Below are 15,351 nucleotides of genomic sequence, written 5' to 3' on the forward strand. Positions count from 1 at the left end.
GTCATGAGCTTTGGGAAATGGACAAGATCACGGATACAAGCGGCCGAAATGAGTTTCCTCCACAGGGTGGCTGGGCGCGCCCTTAGAGATAGGGTGAGGAGGTTGGTCACACGGGAGGAGCTCAGAGTAGAGTCACTGCTCCTACACATTGAGAAGAGCCAGCTGAGGTGGCTTGGACATCTGCTCAGGATGCCCACTCCCTAAGGAGCTGGTCCAGATATGTTCCACCGGGAGGAAGCACCGGGGAAGACCCAGGACACGCTGGAGGGACTATGTCACTTGGCTGGCCTGGGAACGCCTTGGGGTCCCACGGGAGGAGCTGGAGGAAGTGTCTGGGGTGTGGGAAGTCTGGGAGTCCCTGCTTAGACTGCTGCCCCTGCGACCCGGCCCCAGAAGAACATGGGTGGATGGTGTTCAGCTATGCTTATATGTCACAACATGGACACAATCCTTGTTTGACTTTGTTTACTTCACCCCAGTTATTATATTAAAGAATTAATTGTTTACATTAGTAAAGTAATAAATTACTATTTGATAACGTGGAATTATAACGGGAAGGAGAACATTATTTTAGGAGAAAATTAGAATTTTACAGTCAGAACATGGCTGCTGGAACTATTGGTTACCATAGCAAATGTTCCTCTAATTTTATTATAAGAAATTGCCGGGATCACATTGAGCTACTGCTGCCCCCTACCGCTGGGGAGGAGTTTTCTCCACACAAGGCGGAAGTGTTGTGCAGCCGCTCATGCGCTGAGCTGTCATTGTGCACTGGACACTGTTTCATTTTACTAACTTGTGGCTAAAAGAGGAGTCAGCAGCTCTGTGCTCGTTAGTGGATGGTGAAAAACCACAGCGCTGACATGCAGCTGTACTATCTCCATCACAATCAGGAAGGAAGCGCATGTCGGGCATTACAGCTCCACATCTTTGCAGAGACATTTTGAATATTGTACATTATTGACTGGTCTGATTGACTTTGGACATGAGAACCACGTTGGTCCTGGTTCTACTTGCTCTCTGCTGCTGCTTGGTCAATGGCACACTCTCCAAAACGGATGCAAAGAAAAGTCACAAAATTGAAGTTGAGGTAAGCTAATATAAACAAACCTTAAAACTGTTTCCTGTCTAAGTCTGGAGAGCTCGTTGGCCATAAAAGCATGTTGTTCTGTGCTCAGAGCTTCCCTTCAGACTTGCTTGTGGTGGAGAGGGGGCTGGTGGTCTCAGATCCACACTGGAAAGACATAGTGAAGGAGGAGAAGAGGTACTGTGCTCATGTCAAGAAAGCTTTCAATGGACAAGTGCTTGGATACGTCACACCGGTAAGAAGAAAAAAGAAACACTCGTTTTTGTGCATTAATGTTGCACTATGTAAAACTTTTCTGATAGAGGGTCTATCACCAGTTCGGCTTGAATGTTCCACAGTATGGCATTAAATGTATGTATTTAACATTAACAGGTTTTCCATATTGTTCAAAAAGTACCTTGAAAAACATGCATTCACACTGGTTGCAGTCACACTTTGACTTTGACGTTTTCTGTTTCCTGTTCTACTCCGGGTTCAGCCCTGGTCTGGTCCAGGTTCAGCTCTGGTTTAGTTCGGGTTCAGCCCTGGTTTAGTCCGGGTTTAGTTCAGGGTTTAGTCTTTGTAATGTGGTGTTTGTGGGGTGATAGGGTGATTACTCTTAACCTAAGTTACAGTTCAAAAGAGAAGAGAAGACAAGAGAGATTATTTTGTCTCAATATTGAGGAGAAAGGACGGGGAGTCAAAACCTTCAGCTACAACCTCCTTACCCCTTCTGAAGTCTCCACCTCCTTTCACCTCCTTTTATTAAAGTTAGGAACCCTGGTTACAAATGCACTGCCCACTCTCGAGGGAAAGGGGGAAATATATTTAGTGAGCAGTGCGTAAAACAAATTACGACATGCAAATAAAAATACATTCCGTTCCTGCATTTCAAAGGTTATTTCCTTTTGCATAAACACCCTCCCAGGATGTTCAAGAAAAGACTTTGCAAGTTCACAGTGACCTCGACCTCCCCCGTGTGGTCCTGCAAACTTCACAAGACATTTTCTGCAAGACTCAAGAACAGACATTAGTGCAGATTACATAGTGAATATAATGAATATAATGAATATAATAAGAGTGAACATTACATTACCTTTAAGATGCACAGTGAGATTAATAAACATAACTTGAATATATATTTTGAATCCATCATGGGGTTTCAGGTTCACATTTAATGCCATACAGTGGAACATTTGCGTTTTATAGTGCCTCTATGTTCTGTTTAAAAAGTCACCAAATAGTCTTGAGTGCAATGCTAAATGATAACATGTGCTCAGATAACACTTATCTTCATCAGTTTGAGGATGTTCAAGGCCACATTTCCTGAGACACAAACAGTATGTGAAGTATAGACAAATATAACACTATGACACATTCAAGTCAATTCCCTTAAATACATTACTACCTCACTTTACCTCAAAGCCAAAAACTTCTTACTCATCCAGCCGTAATCGTCACATCTGGCAATAACAACATTTTTGAGTCTTACTTTGTCAAATTTGATTGTGAAAGTATAGATATTTAAGTTTATTTGCATAAATTAAAGTTTGGATTCTTTTCTGTGCATCACTCCAATAAAAGAGACAAACTTCAGAAGGATTCATTTCCAGTTAATTCCTTAATTAATGTTAATTCCCATGGAGATTCATTCTGTGTGTTTCTTCTCCAGTGGAACGCTCATGGATACAACATAGCCAAGCTGTTTGGTCCTAAACTGACCTCCGTGTCTCCAGTTTGGTTACAGCTGCGCAGACGAGGCCCGGAAACATTTGACGTCTCTGGACTTCACGATCATGACCCAGGCACATTTCAGTTATAATCAACAGTCATTTGACCTCTTCATGTTACTAAGGTCCACATTTCTGTGCATTTCTAGGCTGGGTCAAAGCTCTACGAAAGTCCAACAAGAAAGTCCGAATAGGTGAGTGATTTTAACCACAGCACTCTTGAGTCAAGGGTCAGACTGTGCATCTTTTATTTGTTTACCTTGGCTTGATGTGAACTCTGTGTTAGATTTTTTTTAAACTATGTCATCACATGAAACGTCACAACTATTCCTAAATTAAACTATTATTTGTCTTATTTTTAATTGTTACTTTTTGAGATCCTTCGGCTGTAATGCATCGTGTTACCACAGGTGTCGTATCATGTCTGTCCATTAATATACACTGTCCCAATTAAATAAATAAGTAAATAAATACATGTAAAATAACCATATACTCAACTCTTTACGACTGTAGTCCTTTAGTACATTAGTTAATTAATCGGTCAGTAGTGTCTAGCCAACCACATTTGTTATTAGATGACTCATTATTTTATTTGTGGATTATAAAGTTTTTATTCTCAACAGCAGAAAGGAGATGAGCAAAAAAGTAATAATGATTTTCACTCTTCCGCTTAGTCCCACGAGTGCTGCTGGACGGCTGGTCATATCAGGACTACATGAGCGTTCTGGGCAGCGAGGACGAGATTGAGGAACTGGCCTCTGAACTGGTCGATGTTGCTAAGGTAAATAACTGTTTACATGTTTAGTCTCTGTTTTAAATCATCTGTTTTTTCTTAATCTTGGGTTTTTCAGACAGAAGGATTCGATGGCTTCACTTTGGAGCTATGGAGCCAACTTGGAGGCAACAAACGAAAGTAAGCAAGGTTCTTTCTAATGTAAATATTTGCCTTTATTGTCCTAATCGTAACTCTCTGTCTTAACAGGGAGCTCGTTCACCTTATCAAACACGTCTGTGAGATGTTAAAAGCCAAGAAACTGGACTGCATTCTTGTCATTCCTCCCTCTATCACCAGGTAAAGAAGTTTGTATTGTCTAATAATGTCAAATCATCAATGTTGTACGGCACATTTGTAATAAAAAAAAATGTTGGTCTAGTTTTGGTTGACTAAATCTACAATTACTCAAGTTAGTCTTTTGCATTTCAATTTATTTTTATTTTTTTATATCCCATGGGGAAAATTAAAAATAATGAATAAATTGAATGTTTTATTTGGAGATTTATTTTTGTCTTTATTTATTTCTTCTGTTAATTTTTGTTATGTTTTTACTATTTTATTTTAATGTTATGTGAACAAAAACTATGAAATCTGTATGTCAACAGCATGAATGTGACTATCTCTTCTGTGTGTGTGTGGTTCAGTGCGGGGCAGCCAGGAATGTTTGGTCCAGAGGAGTTTGAGGAGCTGGCTCCGGCTGTGGATGGGTTCAGCCTCATGACCTACGACTACTCCAGCTCCAGGTACAAGACGCAATTCACCACCAAAATGAACAACCACAATGTCATACACTGCCTGGCCAAAAAAAATGTTGCCACCAAAAAAAGGTCACACACTAATATTTTGATGTTCCATCTTTAGCTTTGATTACGTCACACATTCACTGTGGCATCGTTTCGATTTCGCTTCAGCAATGTCACAAGATTTATTTCCATCCAGTGCTGCATTAATTTTTCACCAAGATCTTGCATTGATGATGGTCGAGTCTGACCGCTGCACAAAGGATGGGTCCCCCACTATCCTTCCAGTTTTTAATAATGCATTGGACAGTTCTTACCCCAATTTTAGTAGTTTCTGCAGTCTCCTCAGATGTTTTGACAGGGTTGACATGGTTGTTTAAGAAATGAGAAGCAACTCAATGCATCAGTGTATTATTCACACTAAACTGCAAACAAGAGGCTGGTTTCCAAAACTTGCCTGAACAGTTTCAACTGGAGATAATTTGCTTATGCATTTTGACCCAGCTTTTATTAATTAAAAGGGAATTTTTATGTAACTGAATTGGAATAGTATGAAAATATTGCCAAAAATATTAGTATCACAAAATGTATAGAATGTAAGAATAAAAAATTAAATCTGAATTTGGTTTCTCCATTAAGGCCAGTCCATTTTAAACTCAGCTATAAAAGATCATATTTGTCTAATAACACACCACTTTGCTTCACGATATATACATTTCTTGACAGGTCTGGTCCAAGCTCCCCCCTGCCCTGGGTTAGAGACTGTGTGATGCAGCTGGCCCCCACCTCTCAGTGGAGACACAAGATCCTCCTGGGACTCAACCTGTACGGCCTGGACTTCTCTGGGCAGGGAGCAGAGCCCATCCTGGGGGGCAGGTGAGGCAGCAGGAGGCGTCTGGCTTGAATTTCAGAAAGATTCAAAGTTTTTCTCTCCAATTTACTACAAATTTACAACAGCTGTATTTATTTATTTATTTATTTATTTTTTATGAAATTGTCTTTATACTCCAAATTTCATAAACAAAATCGAAGCTTTTACAATGTCAGACAAATGTATGCCATTTTCCACCTTTAATCATGTGGAACAAAAGGACCATTGCAAACATTAGATCAAACATTCACCCATTAAAATCAGGGGTGGGTGGCATTGACAAAGATTTATCAACATTTATTTTGCATATCGCCATGAAAAAATCTTATGGCAACAAATGTGCTAAAACATCTTGCACAACTTGTTGCAGGTACATTGAGCTCATCCGAGAACATCGACCGAAACTTCTCTGGGATGAAAATGCAGCAGAGCATTATTTTACTTACAAAAGGTAAATGTACTGTGGATTATTAAGACATAAGCCTACTATTACAAGTATTAACATTTGTAAGATATTTTTTCAGAAACAACGCAGGTAAACATGTGGTGTACTATCCTACATTAAAGGTATGCACTGCCTCTACATTTTTATTATTATTATAAAATGATCTGCCTGATTGATCTGTGTTTTTCCTCCTCAGTCCATCTTCAAGAGGATTTCTTTGGCCACTGAACTGGGAACTGGCATCTCTTTGTGGGAGCTGGGTCAAGGACTGGATTATTTCTATGATCTACTATAGAGCATTCATGGGTTTTAGCTTCTTGTTTGTAGGTGCCATTCTGAGGACTTTTCATCTATAAGACATAATTTGATTGCTTTGAATTGTCAATTGTTAGGGATACTAGGCAAATTTTTTCCATCATTCTGAAAGCCATGGATATTATAGAGCACCTTATGCAGTGGAGAGCTGGACTTTGTCTTTTTTTTTACACTTTGAAACATACTAGTCCTTTTAAGATTATGAACAATAAAACACAGGTAAGTTTTTGTTTGCAATCATAACAGACAAGTGGATAGGACAGGTATTCTGTTATATTGAGACATAATATTATTATTATTATTATATAAACATGTACAAACACAATAATAGAGGATGAGGGTGTCAATAGTATATAATCAATAGTATTGAAAATCAGATACTAATCAATACTAAAACTTGCAAACTACACACTCATTTGAGCAAGTATAGATACTAACCAGACAGAAATGTCTAACCAGACAGAAATGTACCTTTTCTGAATCACTTTACAATGATCTTGGGATGTATCAGATCTAGTATCAGACACATAGACTAGTATACACCCATGGACCACCATGAACCTGCCCCGAAGACTCAGCGATTACACAGACCGCATAGAAATATAAAAGAAAGTACTTTTATGTTGAAAATCACATTCTGTTGTCTAAAGAGTGTTTTTTATCATGGTTTCAGAATCGGTATTGTGTATCGAGTCTATTCCTTAGAATCAAAATCAAGTTGGGAATTTTAGTATCATGAAACACAGCTGGCCACTGTAAAAACGTAAGGTGATCAGGTGCTTTTCAAAAATGTCTTTTCTTCAATAAAGGAATGTTGCATTTTCACTAAAGTGGATCAACCTCCATGTGTGTAGACTTTTCCATATCTGCATGTGGGGCGGTGACGTTATCACTTGTTGGAGCTGAGCAGGATCAGATTGTTCACAGCCAACGAGGTGGACTGGATATTCTGCCCCGTGATGAGATGTCTGTCAATAACGACATGCACTGCGTCCTCCTGACTCGCTGAAATAACAAAATACATTTTAAGCACTTTATTAGTAATAATAATAACAATAATAATGTATTTTTCAAGACTCTTGATGACAAGTTGTGGGTTTTTTTGTATAGTTTTTATCACAAAATACAAGGTTAAAAGACAAAGGATAACTCAGCAGCAATGGATGGGGCTGGTTATTTCATGTTTCATAGGTCTGAAGAGGTGGGTCTTTCAAAACTATTTAAAAGTGTAGATGTGTTTTATGTCAGGGATGGTTGATGGGAGGGAGTTTTAGAGTTGGAGGCGGGGAGATGAAAGGTAGATCAAAGGCAGGCAGGAAAATTTTACTGGAAGTCAGTGGACATTGTTAATAGATGAAATGTGAGTTGCAGATATTCACCTGTGTATGATCCGCCACTGTCCTTAACAAAATCCTCCACAATCAAAGGCAAATTGGCAAAATCTGGTTTTCTCACCAGCTCAAACACAGATGACTTCAAACAGAGGATGTTAGTTATTAAACATGATGCCATGCTGTGGTTTATGTCACTTATCAATAGCCTCATAGCATAATAGTCATAAGTCACTAACTGACATAATTCGTTTTTCAAGGTTTTTGAGAGGATAAAATAAACTGCTATGTCAATAAGATGACCGGTGAAATTTGTGTTTTTTAATCTAAAAATATTTCTGATTGGCCAAAGACAGAGCCAAAAACTATTTGGCCATACTGTTATTTAGGTAGTTATGCTATGAGGCTGATCTTATGTTAAATACTGACCCCTGTTAGACTGTAGCCATTGAAGATCCACTTCTGTCCCTCTGTAGCACAGCACAGAGCTGCAACACCTTGGCCCACAGCGCACACTGGTTCTATACAAAACAAACTCATAGCAGCTCACATTATTTTACTATGATAAACATTATTGAGACAGGCCAGTACTGACTCTGGTTGGATATGAAGTGTGTGAGGATGCGGTGCAGGGAGCCACTGTGGGCCAGATCAGTGGGGGCCCCAGGACAGTCTGGGATCAGGAGCACCTGGTACCTGGCCCCTTGAGGTCACATGACATTAGTTCACTTTAAGTAAGCACTTAAATTAATATTAAATAAATAAAATACAACAGAAATAACCTCACCATCTATTGATTCTAGTTTAGCTGGTGTGGCATAAGGTTTGATGTTGAAGTCCTGCACCCATCTGGCAGTGCTTTCATCCACACCTACAAAGTCTATGGGTTTCCCCTGTAAAATATTCATGTCAACGTGGAAAAACTGTACATCTGAAAGAGCTATACCATCTCGCATTTCTCTGAATAATAATTAAGAACCCAGGGTAAAGTGCACATTACCCCCGGAGTGGCGGTCTGCAGGTTAAAGACAGGACTGCACAGACTGAAGGCCTTTAGGAAACACTGCACTGACACACCTGGAAAACACAACTCACTCAGATCACACGGCGTGAATAAAGCTACAGATCATGAAACATCAGGACCGCTGTCACAGCGATAAAAGTCCTCAAAATGAAAATAAAAGAGAAAACTGTACAGACCCTGCGCACACGCGCTGGCCACGATCAGACACGTGGGCTTCGAGGACATGTCTGCTGTGATTTCACCTTTTCACAAAGAAACACTTTTGCTTGTCTTTTGGTTAAATAAAATTCAGAGCTTGAACATGATGAGGTGTGGTCACCTGACAATAACATCCTCTACGTAACACCCGGTTACAGACTTTCACAATAAAGTATTCAAATTAAATAAATGACCTTAATAGTAGCAAATTAACTATTACAATAATAAGCAGACAACACTAGACAGCAATATTTTATTTCTTTCAACAATGTATCTAACATGTAGGCTAGAGTATTAAAGAAAATAAATTCAATTCTTGATTTGGGTATGCATGAACAAAGTGATTTGTAAAATCATGCACAAAGTGACATAACACTGCTGTCCAGCAGCACATGAAAGGCTTTAGCTTTACAGTTTCTATAGTCAAATCATCGTCTCCTCATGTAATTCTGTTGTATCAGTCACATCTGGCCTTGAAATGTATTTGAGTTTGTCAGTATGGGTCCTCTTTTAAACTCCTATATAAGCAGCAGGTGAACAGCATCCCCAAGAGCTGGAAGAGACAGAAGCAATTACACAATATTAAAACAATAAAAAACAATGATAAAACACTCTCTCTCACACATCAGTTTTAGCTGTTACCAAAGTCTATGGCTGTTACCTGCAGAGATGCGATGGTGATGCTCAAAGCCCCCAAAACATAAAGCTGCTTCAGGATAAACATCTCCAGCTTCTGTATACACCCGCCCTGGAAGCACACACACAGTGAGAAGAGCTAAGCCCAGAGGAGCGGACAGGGCCGGGCTAGTACCTCCACTCTGTAGATGTTGGATGGGTGGTCTCTGCGTCCACACAGATCTCCAGGAGTTTTACAACAGCTGTCAGGAACCAAGCGCTCATTACTGCTGTCCTGAATCCACAGACTCTCTGCCCAGTCTGCTGAGCTGTTACTGCCACAGCACTTGAACTGAACACAGACAAATAAGATCTGTAGAAAAGTGGACTCAAATCCAGTCTTTTACATTTATATTTAAATTTAGATACTTATAACCGTCATATGTGTTACCAAGTTTAATTAGTGTTTAAGCGGGTTAAATATGTGAAAAGGTGCACTTTACCTTACAATCAGAACAGTGAGGTAATAGAATGGAAATAGCACAGGATGCCAAAAGTGTAATTGCGATAGTCATGTCATCTTATTCCTGTGCTGTATAGAAAAATGCAACTAAAAAGATATTTGTTTTACCTAAAGTTAATTCATGTTTATTAAACTAAGCAAAAGCAAAATATTGAAGAAGAAAATGAAGCAATTTGACATTTTTGGTGATCCTAAACTCTGTGCTCTCACCTCTTGATGCAGCCTGTCCACGGCCTGGGTGACGCTGTCTTCTCCCGGCTGATGATACTTCTGCTGCATGGTCTGCTTCAGGTTCTGTTGGAGCTCCTCGTCCAACTGGCAAAAATGTCGCACATTTCATTAACTTATGAACAACACCATCCCTACCCTCCCAAACTAACTCTAATTCACTGACACCAAACAAGCACTAAAGGGCGAACTAATGCAAAGACAAAAATGAAAGAAAAGGTTAAAGATTGAAAAAATTATTCTGACATTCTTTGTACTTTGTCTTCCAAATATAACAATGAATCCAAAAATACACTGATTAAGTAATGATGAAATTTCTCTTGCGCATGTAAACACACACCAAAAGCAGCTTGGATTATTGGGATATCTGATTTCTCCAGTTATCTGTTGTTTTTTCTGGCCATGTAAATGTACCCATTGACTAGTACTGGTATCTAGTTGCAAAAAAACAACAAAAAAAACTGGAATTTAATAGGATCATGCTGAGGAAGATGCAACATTATTGTGTACAAAACTTGACTTTTTGGATAAATGTTTTTGAACTTTGGTTTTGAAGTTAAGATTTTTGTGCTTCCTCCTTTATGATTCAAACTGACTCTGGCACAAACCTCTATATAATCCATCCAATGATTCAATTCCAGGTTGTAAAGCAATGATAAAGGAATACTGCTAAGAGAGTTACAATATGTATGTCCAGTTATTGTGCTCAAAACGCAGTGCATAGCGTCAAAAAATACACATGACCCTGTCATAGCATCAGGCAGATTACCTGGTGGCAGAAAGGGAAACACTGGGGTTGAAACAAGAGAGACAAAGAGAGAGGAGTGAGAGATGGATACACATGAAGAAATGAAAGGCAGAAATACACACAGATAGACAATATATTAAAATGAAAAGGACTATATCCATATGAAGGCGGGACATGTAAACAAGAAGTGAACACATATTTACAATACGTGTGAATAGACATGAGTCATTACAAATAATCCATAAATCCTACACAATAATATACATATACATACATTTAAAGTTCTTACCTCTTGGTAGTTAATAAAGGCAAGGATTCCAGCAATAATTTCCAGAAGAAATATGGCTAATAATAGCACCAGGTACTGTAACAGAACAGGACAAAATGGGTCATTTTTAGTGCTATAATTATTACATAAAAAATGACCACAATGTTACTCACAATTACAGTCAGTATGACCAAAGACAAGTAAAACTTAACTTAAATCTTTTGACACAAATAGATTGTTATAGCTCTAGTTTATAGCCAGCTTTATGAAATCAAACTTTCTGAATTAAAATAATAGTAATGTTAGCCAAAATCTTTTGTTTTTTTCCCTCTATAAATCAAGACTAAGATGAAAACTATTTAGAAAAAGTCACATTTTGCCCTATTAATAGGATTTTTAAAGTCAACCGTGACAGCCCTACAGAGGAACTAAACACTGGGCTGTCAGTTGTGTCTGAGCCGTGTGAGGCCTCTCATTCCTCTGGCATGAGGTGTTTTCTAAATACAGTCTGAATGACTGTTAGACTGGCACCAGGTTCAGCCGTAAATAGTTTTCCTGATATATGTGAGGATGTGCTCTTGGTCGGAGTATCTGTACCACGATCAGAAGACTTTTGATCTCTTTAAGTGTAGCACAGCATCCAATCAGACCAGTGAGGATGACAATGGTGCCAGCAGCGATGAGGAGGTATGCAGAGATAGAGTACAAGCTGGAGCTGAGTAAACTGATGTAGTCGCTCTTCTCCACCAGTGTCCACACACCCACTGCCAAAACTGCTCCTCCAGCCAGCTGAAAAACACACACTTCAGGAGAACTGAAAGCAGATGTGATGTGAGGAATGTGTCTGGATATTTCGACAGTTTCAACATGAAGCAACTGTGGCAACGCCTGTACTAGAACTGTCACAAAGCAAAACATTCAAGCTATTTAATTTCTTTAATATTTCAATAATAAGGAAAATGTTTGATCCACAATAGAGTGACACAATATATCACAATCAAAATCAGAGTTTGAGTTGGTGCAAATCAAATCATAAAGGCTGCAATTATTAGATAATAACATTTTTGCAGCAAACAAAATATACAGTTTTTGTAGAAAAAAAAAATGGTTGCACCTGTAAGTGAGACAAATATGTTTTGAAATGTGTGGGGTGTTAGTTTATCAGTTCATATTTCAGTCTTGTCTCAAATGTTGTAATCATGGAGTTGTTGATGCACTCGGAATCCTACTTTTAAGACAGATTTTGCAAATCTAATTGCAATCTCAATAGATTTTATTTATTTATTTTCATAATTAAGCAGCCCTAATAATTCAACTGAAGTTTGCCAGTTTCTCAAGTGTGGTTTTAAACAAGTTCTGATATAAAGCATGAAAATAATTCAGAAAATGTTAAGCTTTGTCCAATTATTGTTTGGGTTTTTTGTCTTTTTTTCTATATCTGTACTTCAATAGTGTGCATTATTTTTGGTTTTGAAAATTCATCTAATCTAGCACCATATTTGAACTCACCAAGAAGAGAATATTGAACAAAAAGAGGAGATATTTCAGGCAAATTGTCCCACAACTGTTTTTTTCTGCATGAGCCTCCATCCTGCAAGAAAGTCAACATAAGGCTTCATGTGTGGCAGTCGAGGTAAAAATAGACAAGTTATTCAAAGCTATAATATCCTTATATTCAACCTTGTAGATTGAATTGCAGAGTGAATATCTTGGTAACGTAATCTAAGGTTGACATGCTTCAGTCATGAGAGCTCTGGTTTAAGCAGCAGGGAGTTTAAGACGTGTGAAAATATGGCAAATGTCATGTGTCACAACTTCATGATTGGAAATAGTGAAACTGGTATTACGCACTTCATAATCTATGTATTTTGAGTATAAGCCACTAGACTAGTTATTGTCAGGGGAAAAGAGCAAGTAAGGACTCCATTGCATGGTTTAATTTGAATTTTTCCATCTTTAAAAGTATGTTGTCAATAGAAATGAATTTAACCTTTTTGTATTTAAAGCTTGTAATGAAGACAGCTCTGATTTAAACCTGTGTAGTAACTAACTGTGTGGAATACTGTTAAAGCCATCAACAAGTACCTCTCTCCTAGACTATTTACTCTCACCCCAAATAATCAGATAATCTAAGTTAAGAAATGATAATCTGTGACAGCTAGGAATAACAGTAAGATAATCACTGTTTTAAATTAAAATTGTGAAAAGTTCATATGTCAATCAACAGTAACTTTTTATTTATTTTTAAACTAATGTGTCAGACCGGAGTAGTGCTAAGAATAGTCCTACCTGATCTGTGTCTAAGAATAGTCCTACCTGATCTGTGGCAGAGACAGGGCCTGAAGGATCCAGCTGTTCCAAAGCGGTGCTGCTAACCCAACAGTCACCTCACTGTTATGAAGGTTACCTCTGAATGTTACCCCAGTCTGTTCTGCCCTCAGCTCACCATGAGAGCAGCGCTGCCCCCAACTGGAGCTGCAGGAGAACTTACACAACACAAGGAGTTATTTTCAAGTAGGCCTAAACAAACAAATAAACTACACATCAGGGACGTGCACAGACAGAGCTGCCCCTTTGACTTAAGTGCCCTCATGGTCAACAGTTTTCAGTTTAGGTTGATATTTGCCCATTAAGACAGCAGATGTGTAAAAGTAGTTTTAAACACTCAACAAAAGAATGCCACTGTTGTTTCTCTCCTCTTTCCTGCCTCTCGCTCGTGAGATTCTGTTTCAGGATTACCAAAATTATTTCAATTTGCTAAATGCCAGAATAATGAGAGAAGGACTTTTTAGATAATATCTCATTATTCTTGAGATGTTGCTTCAGTATTTCCACATAATGTTCTTTCCTCATGGTGCATCCCTTTTGTGAAGTTCACCAGTCCCTCCTGCAGCAAAACAACCCCACAACATGATGCTGCTATGCCCCGTATTTCACAGTTGGGATGGTGTTCTCAGGCTGCAAGTTTCCCTCTTTTTCCTCCAAATGTAACTATGCTCATTATGGCCAAACAGTTAAATTTTAGTTTCATCAGACCACAGCACATGTCCCAAAAAATGAAGGTCTTTGTCCCTGTGTGCATTTGCAAACTGTAATGTGCCTTTTTAATGTTTCCTTTGGAATAAAGTCTTCTTCCAGCAGAGTGGCTTTTCAGCCCATGTTGGTACAGTCCTTGTTTCTCTGTGGATAATGACACACTCTTACAGCTTCAGCAGCATCTTCACAAGGTCTTTTGCTTTTGTTCTTGGGTTGATCTGCACATTTTGGACCATAGACATTCCCATAATGTTTATACTTGTGTATAGTTGTTTGAACAGATGAACGTGGCATCTTCAGGCATCTGGAAACTGCACCAAGGATGAACTAGACTTGGACAAGTCCACAATTCTCTTCCTGATATCTTGGTTGATTTCTTTTGACTTTCCCACAAAGAAGCAGTGACTTTCAGGTCTGTCTTCTAATACATCCACAGGTGTGTCTGTAATTAACTCAAATATTGTCAATCAACCAATCAGAGCGTTCCAAAGACATGACATCATCATCTGGGTTTCCCCAAATTGTTTAAAGTCATAGTAATCTTACTGTATTTAAACTTCTGACTTTGAAGAAAGTCATGAAAAATTGCCTAAAAATCTTCTCTTATTATTCTGGCATTTAGCAAACAAAAATAATTTTGGTAATCCTAACTGACCTAAAACAGGAAAAGTTTAGTTTGATTTCATGTCAGACTGTGAAAAAACATATGTGTCTTTTTATATAGTGTATGTAAACTTCTGGTTTCTGTAAATGTAACATCTTGCCTCTATTTGAACATGCATCGCCTATTTGGGCCACTCCAGCCAAGTCATTTGTGTGATTCTCTAGTCTCCATATGAGCAACCACTCGATGATAATGACTATTTAATGTTAAAGCTGACCACTAAAGCACAGGAGGAATTTCGCCTTAATGTGTTATGGATATAAACTGTTTCATAAATGCTACCCCAAGCCCTCTGGCCAATGTGTCTGTTAAACCTACTCCAATATTTTTGACTTTTGGAGAGAAGTCTACGAGCTTATCTCCCATTATTCTGTATCAGACTGCTAAAAATAGGATTTCTTCACCTAAAACCCACATCACAGGAAATTACATGTTTCATTTTGCTCTGTTTTTCTCATTTAAAAAAATATTCTTGTTGGTCTTTCAGGTCATACACCTATGCACAAATCTTAAGTGTTAACCTCAGCAGGCACAAACCTGAATGTAAACTCTCAAGAAGCTAAAGCATGTTTGCTTACATTTAAAACACAGGGATAAGTTCATTTTAAGAGCTATGGGAAAAAAATGCCCTTCTTAAGCACCTGCCCTTCAAAATGTCTGTGCATGCCTCTGCAGAGCATAAATGATTCTGCCTGTTAATTAAAAGATGCACTATGTAACTTTTCCAGTGGGGGTTTGGTCATCTGCGTGTCTGTCATGATGTTATTACTTTGG

General features: G+C 38.5%; 3 protein-coding genes across 4 annotated transcripts; 1 reads left to right on the forward strand and 2 right to left on the reverse strand.

Annotated features, from left to right (window-relative positions):
- Positions 1-701: 701 nt before the first annotated feature.
- Positions 702-5,922, forward strand: chid1 (chitinase domain containing 1). Its single transcript, XM_033967807.2, has 12 exons — positions 702-1,090; positions 1,179-1,322; positions 2,739-2,871; positions 2,946-2,990; positions 3,471-3,577; positions 3,648-3,709; positions 3,779-3,868; positions 4,216-4,314; positions 5,038-5,187; positions 5,553-5,633; positions 5,707-5,749; positions 5,824-5,922. The coding sequence occupies exons 1-12, from the start codon at positions 986-988 to the stop codon at positions 5,920-5,922; spliced, it is 1,158 nt and encodes a 385-aa protein (XP_033823698.1). The 5' UTR covers positions 702-985.
- Positions 5,923-6,712: 790 nt separating this feature from the next.
- gatd1 (glutamine amidotransferase class 1 domain containing 1) lies at positions 6,713-8,636 on the reverse strand. Its single transcript, XM_033967810.2, has 7 exons — positions 8,474-8,636; positions 8,274-8,350; positions 8,061-8,166; positions 7,869-7,976; positions 7,703-7,794; positions 7,322-7,415; positions 6,713-6,947 (listed from the first exon to the last, which is right to left on the reverse strand). The coding sequence occupies exons 1-7, from the start codon at positions 8,520-8,522 to the stop codon at positions 6,832-6,834; spliced, it is 642 nt and encodes a 213-aa protein (XP_033823701.1). The 5' UTR covers positions 8,523-8,636; the 3' UTR covers positions 6,713-6,831.
- A 143-nt stretch (positions 8,637-8,779) lies between these two features.
- cd151 (CD151 molecule) lies at positions 8,780-13,291 on the reverse strand. Of its 2 annotated transcripts, XM_055222724.1 has the most exons (9): positions 13,194-13,291; positions 12,387-12,468; positions 11,475-11,666; positions 10,899-10,973; positions 10,631-10,651; positions 9,844-9,948; positions 9,307-9,462; positions 9,157-9,243; positions 8,786-9,048 (listed from the first exon to the last, which is right to left on the reverse strand). In XM_055222724.1, exons 2-9 carry the CDS (start codon positions 12,465-12,467, stop codon positions 8,989-8,991), a joined length of 777 nt encoding a protein of 258 aa, XP_055078699.1. In that variant the 5' UTR covers position 12,468; positions 13,194-13,291; the 3' UTR covers positions 8,786-8,988. The 2 variants fall into 2 exon arrangements, with proteins under 2 accessions (XP_033823705.1, XP_055078699.1); XM_033967814.2 differs by lacking the exon at positions 10,631-10,651 and having other exon boundaries at positions 8,780-9,048.
- Positions 13,292-15,351: the final 2,060 nt, after the last annotated feature.

Source organism: Periophthalmus magnuspinnatus, chromosome 6 (assembly GCF_009829125.3).
Source record: "Periophthalmus magnuspinnatus isolate fPerMag1 chromosome 6, fPerMag1.2.pri, whole genome shotgun sequence".
Classification (NCBI taxonomy): domain Eukaryota; kingdom Metazoa; phylum Chordata; class Actinopteri; order Gobiiformes; family Gobiidae; genus Periophthalmus; species Periophthalmus magnuspinnatus.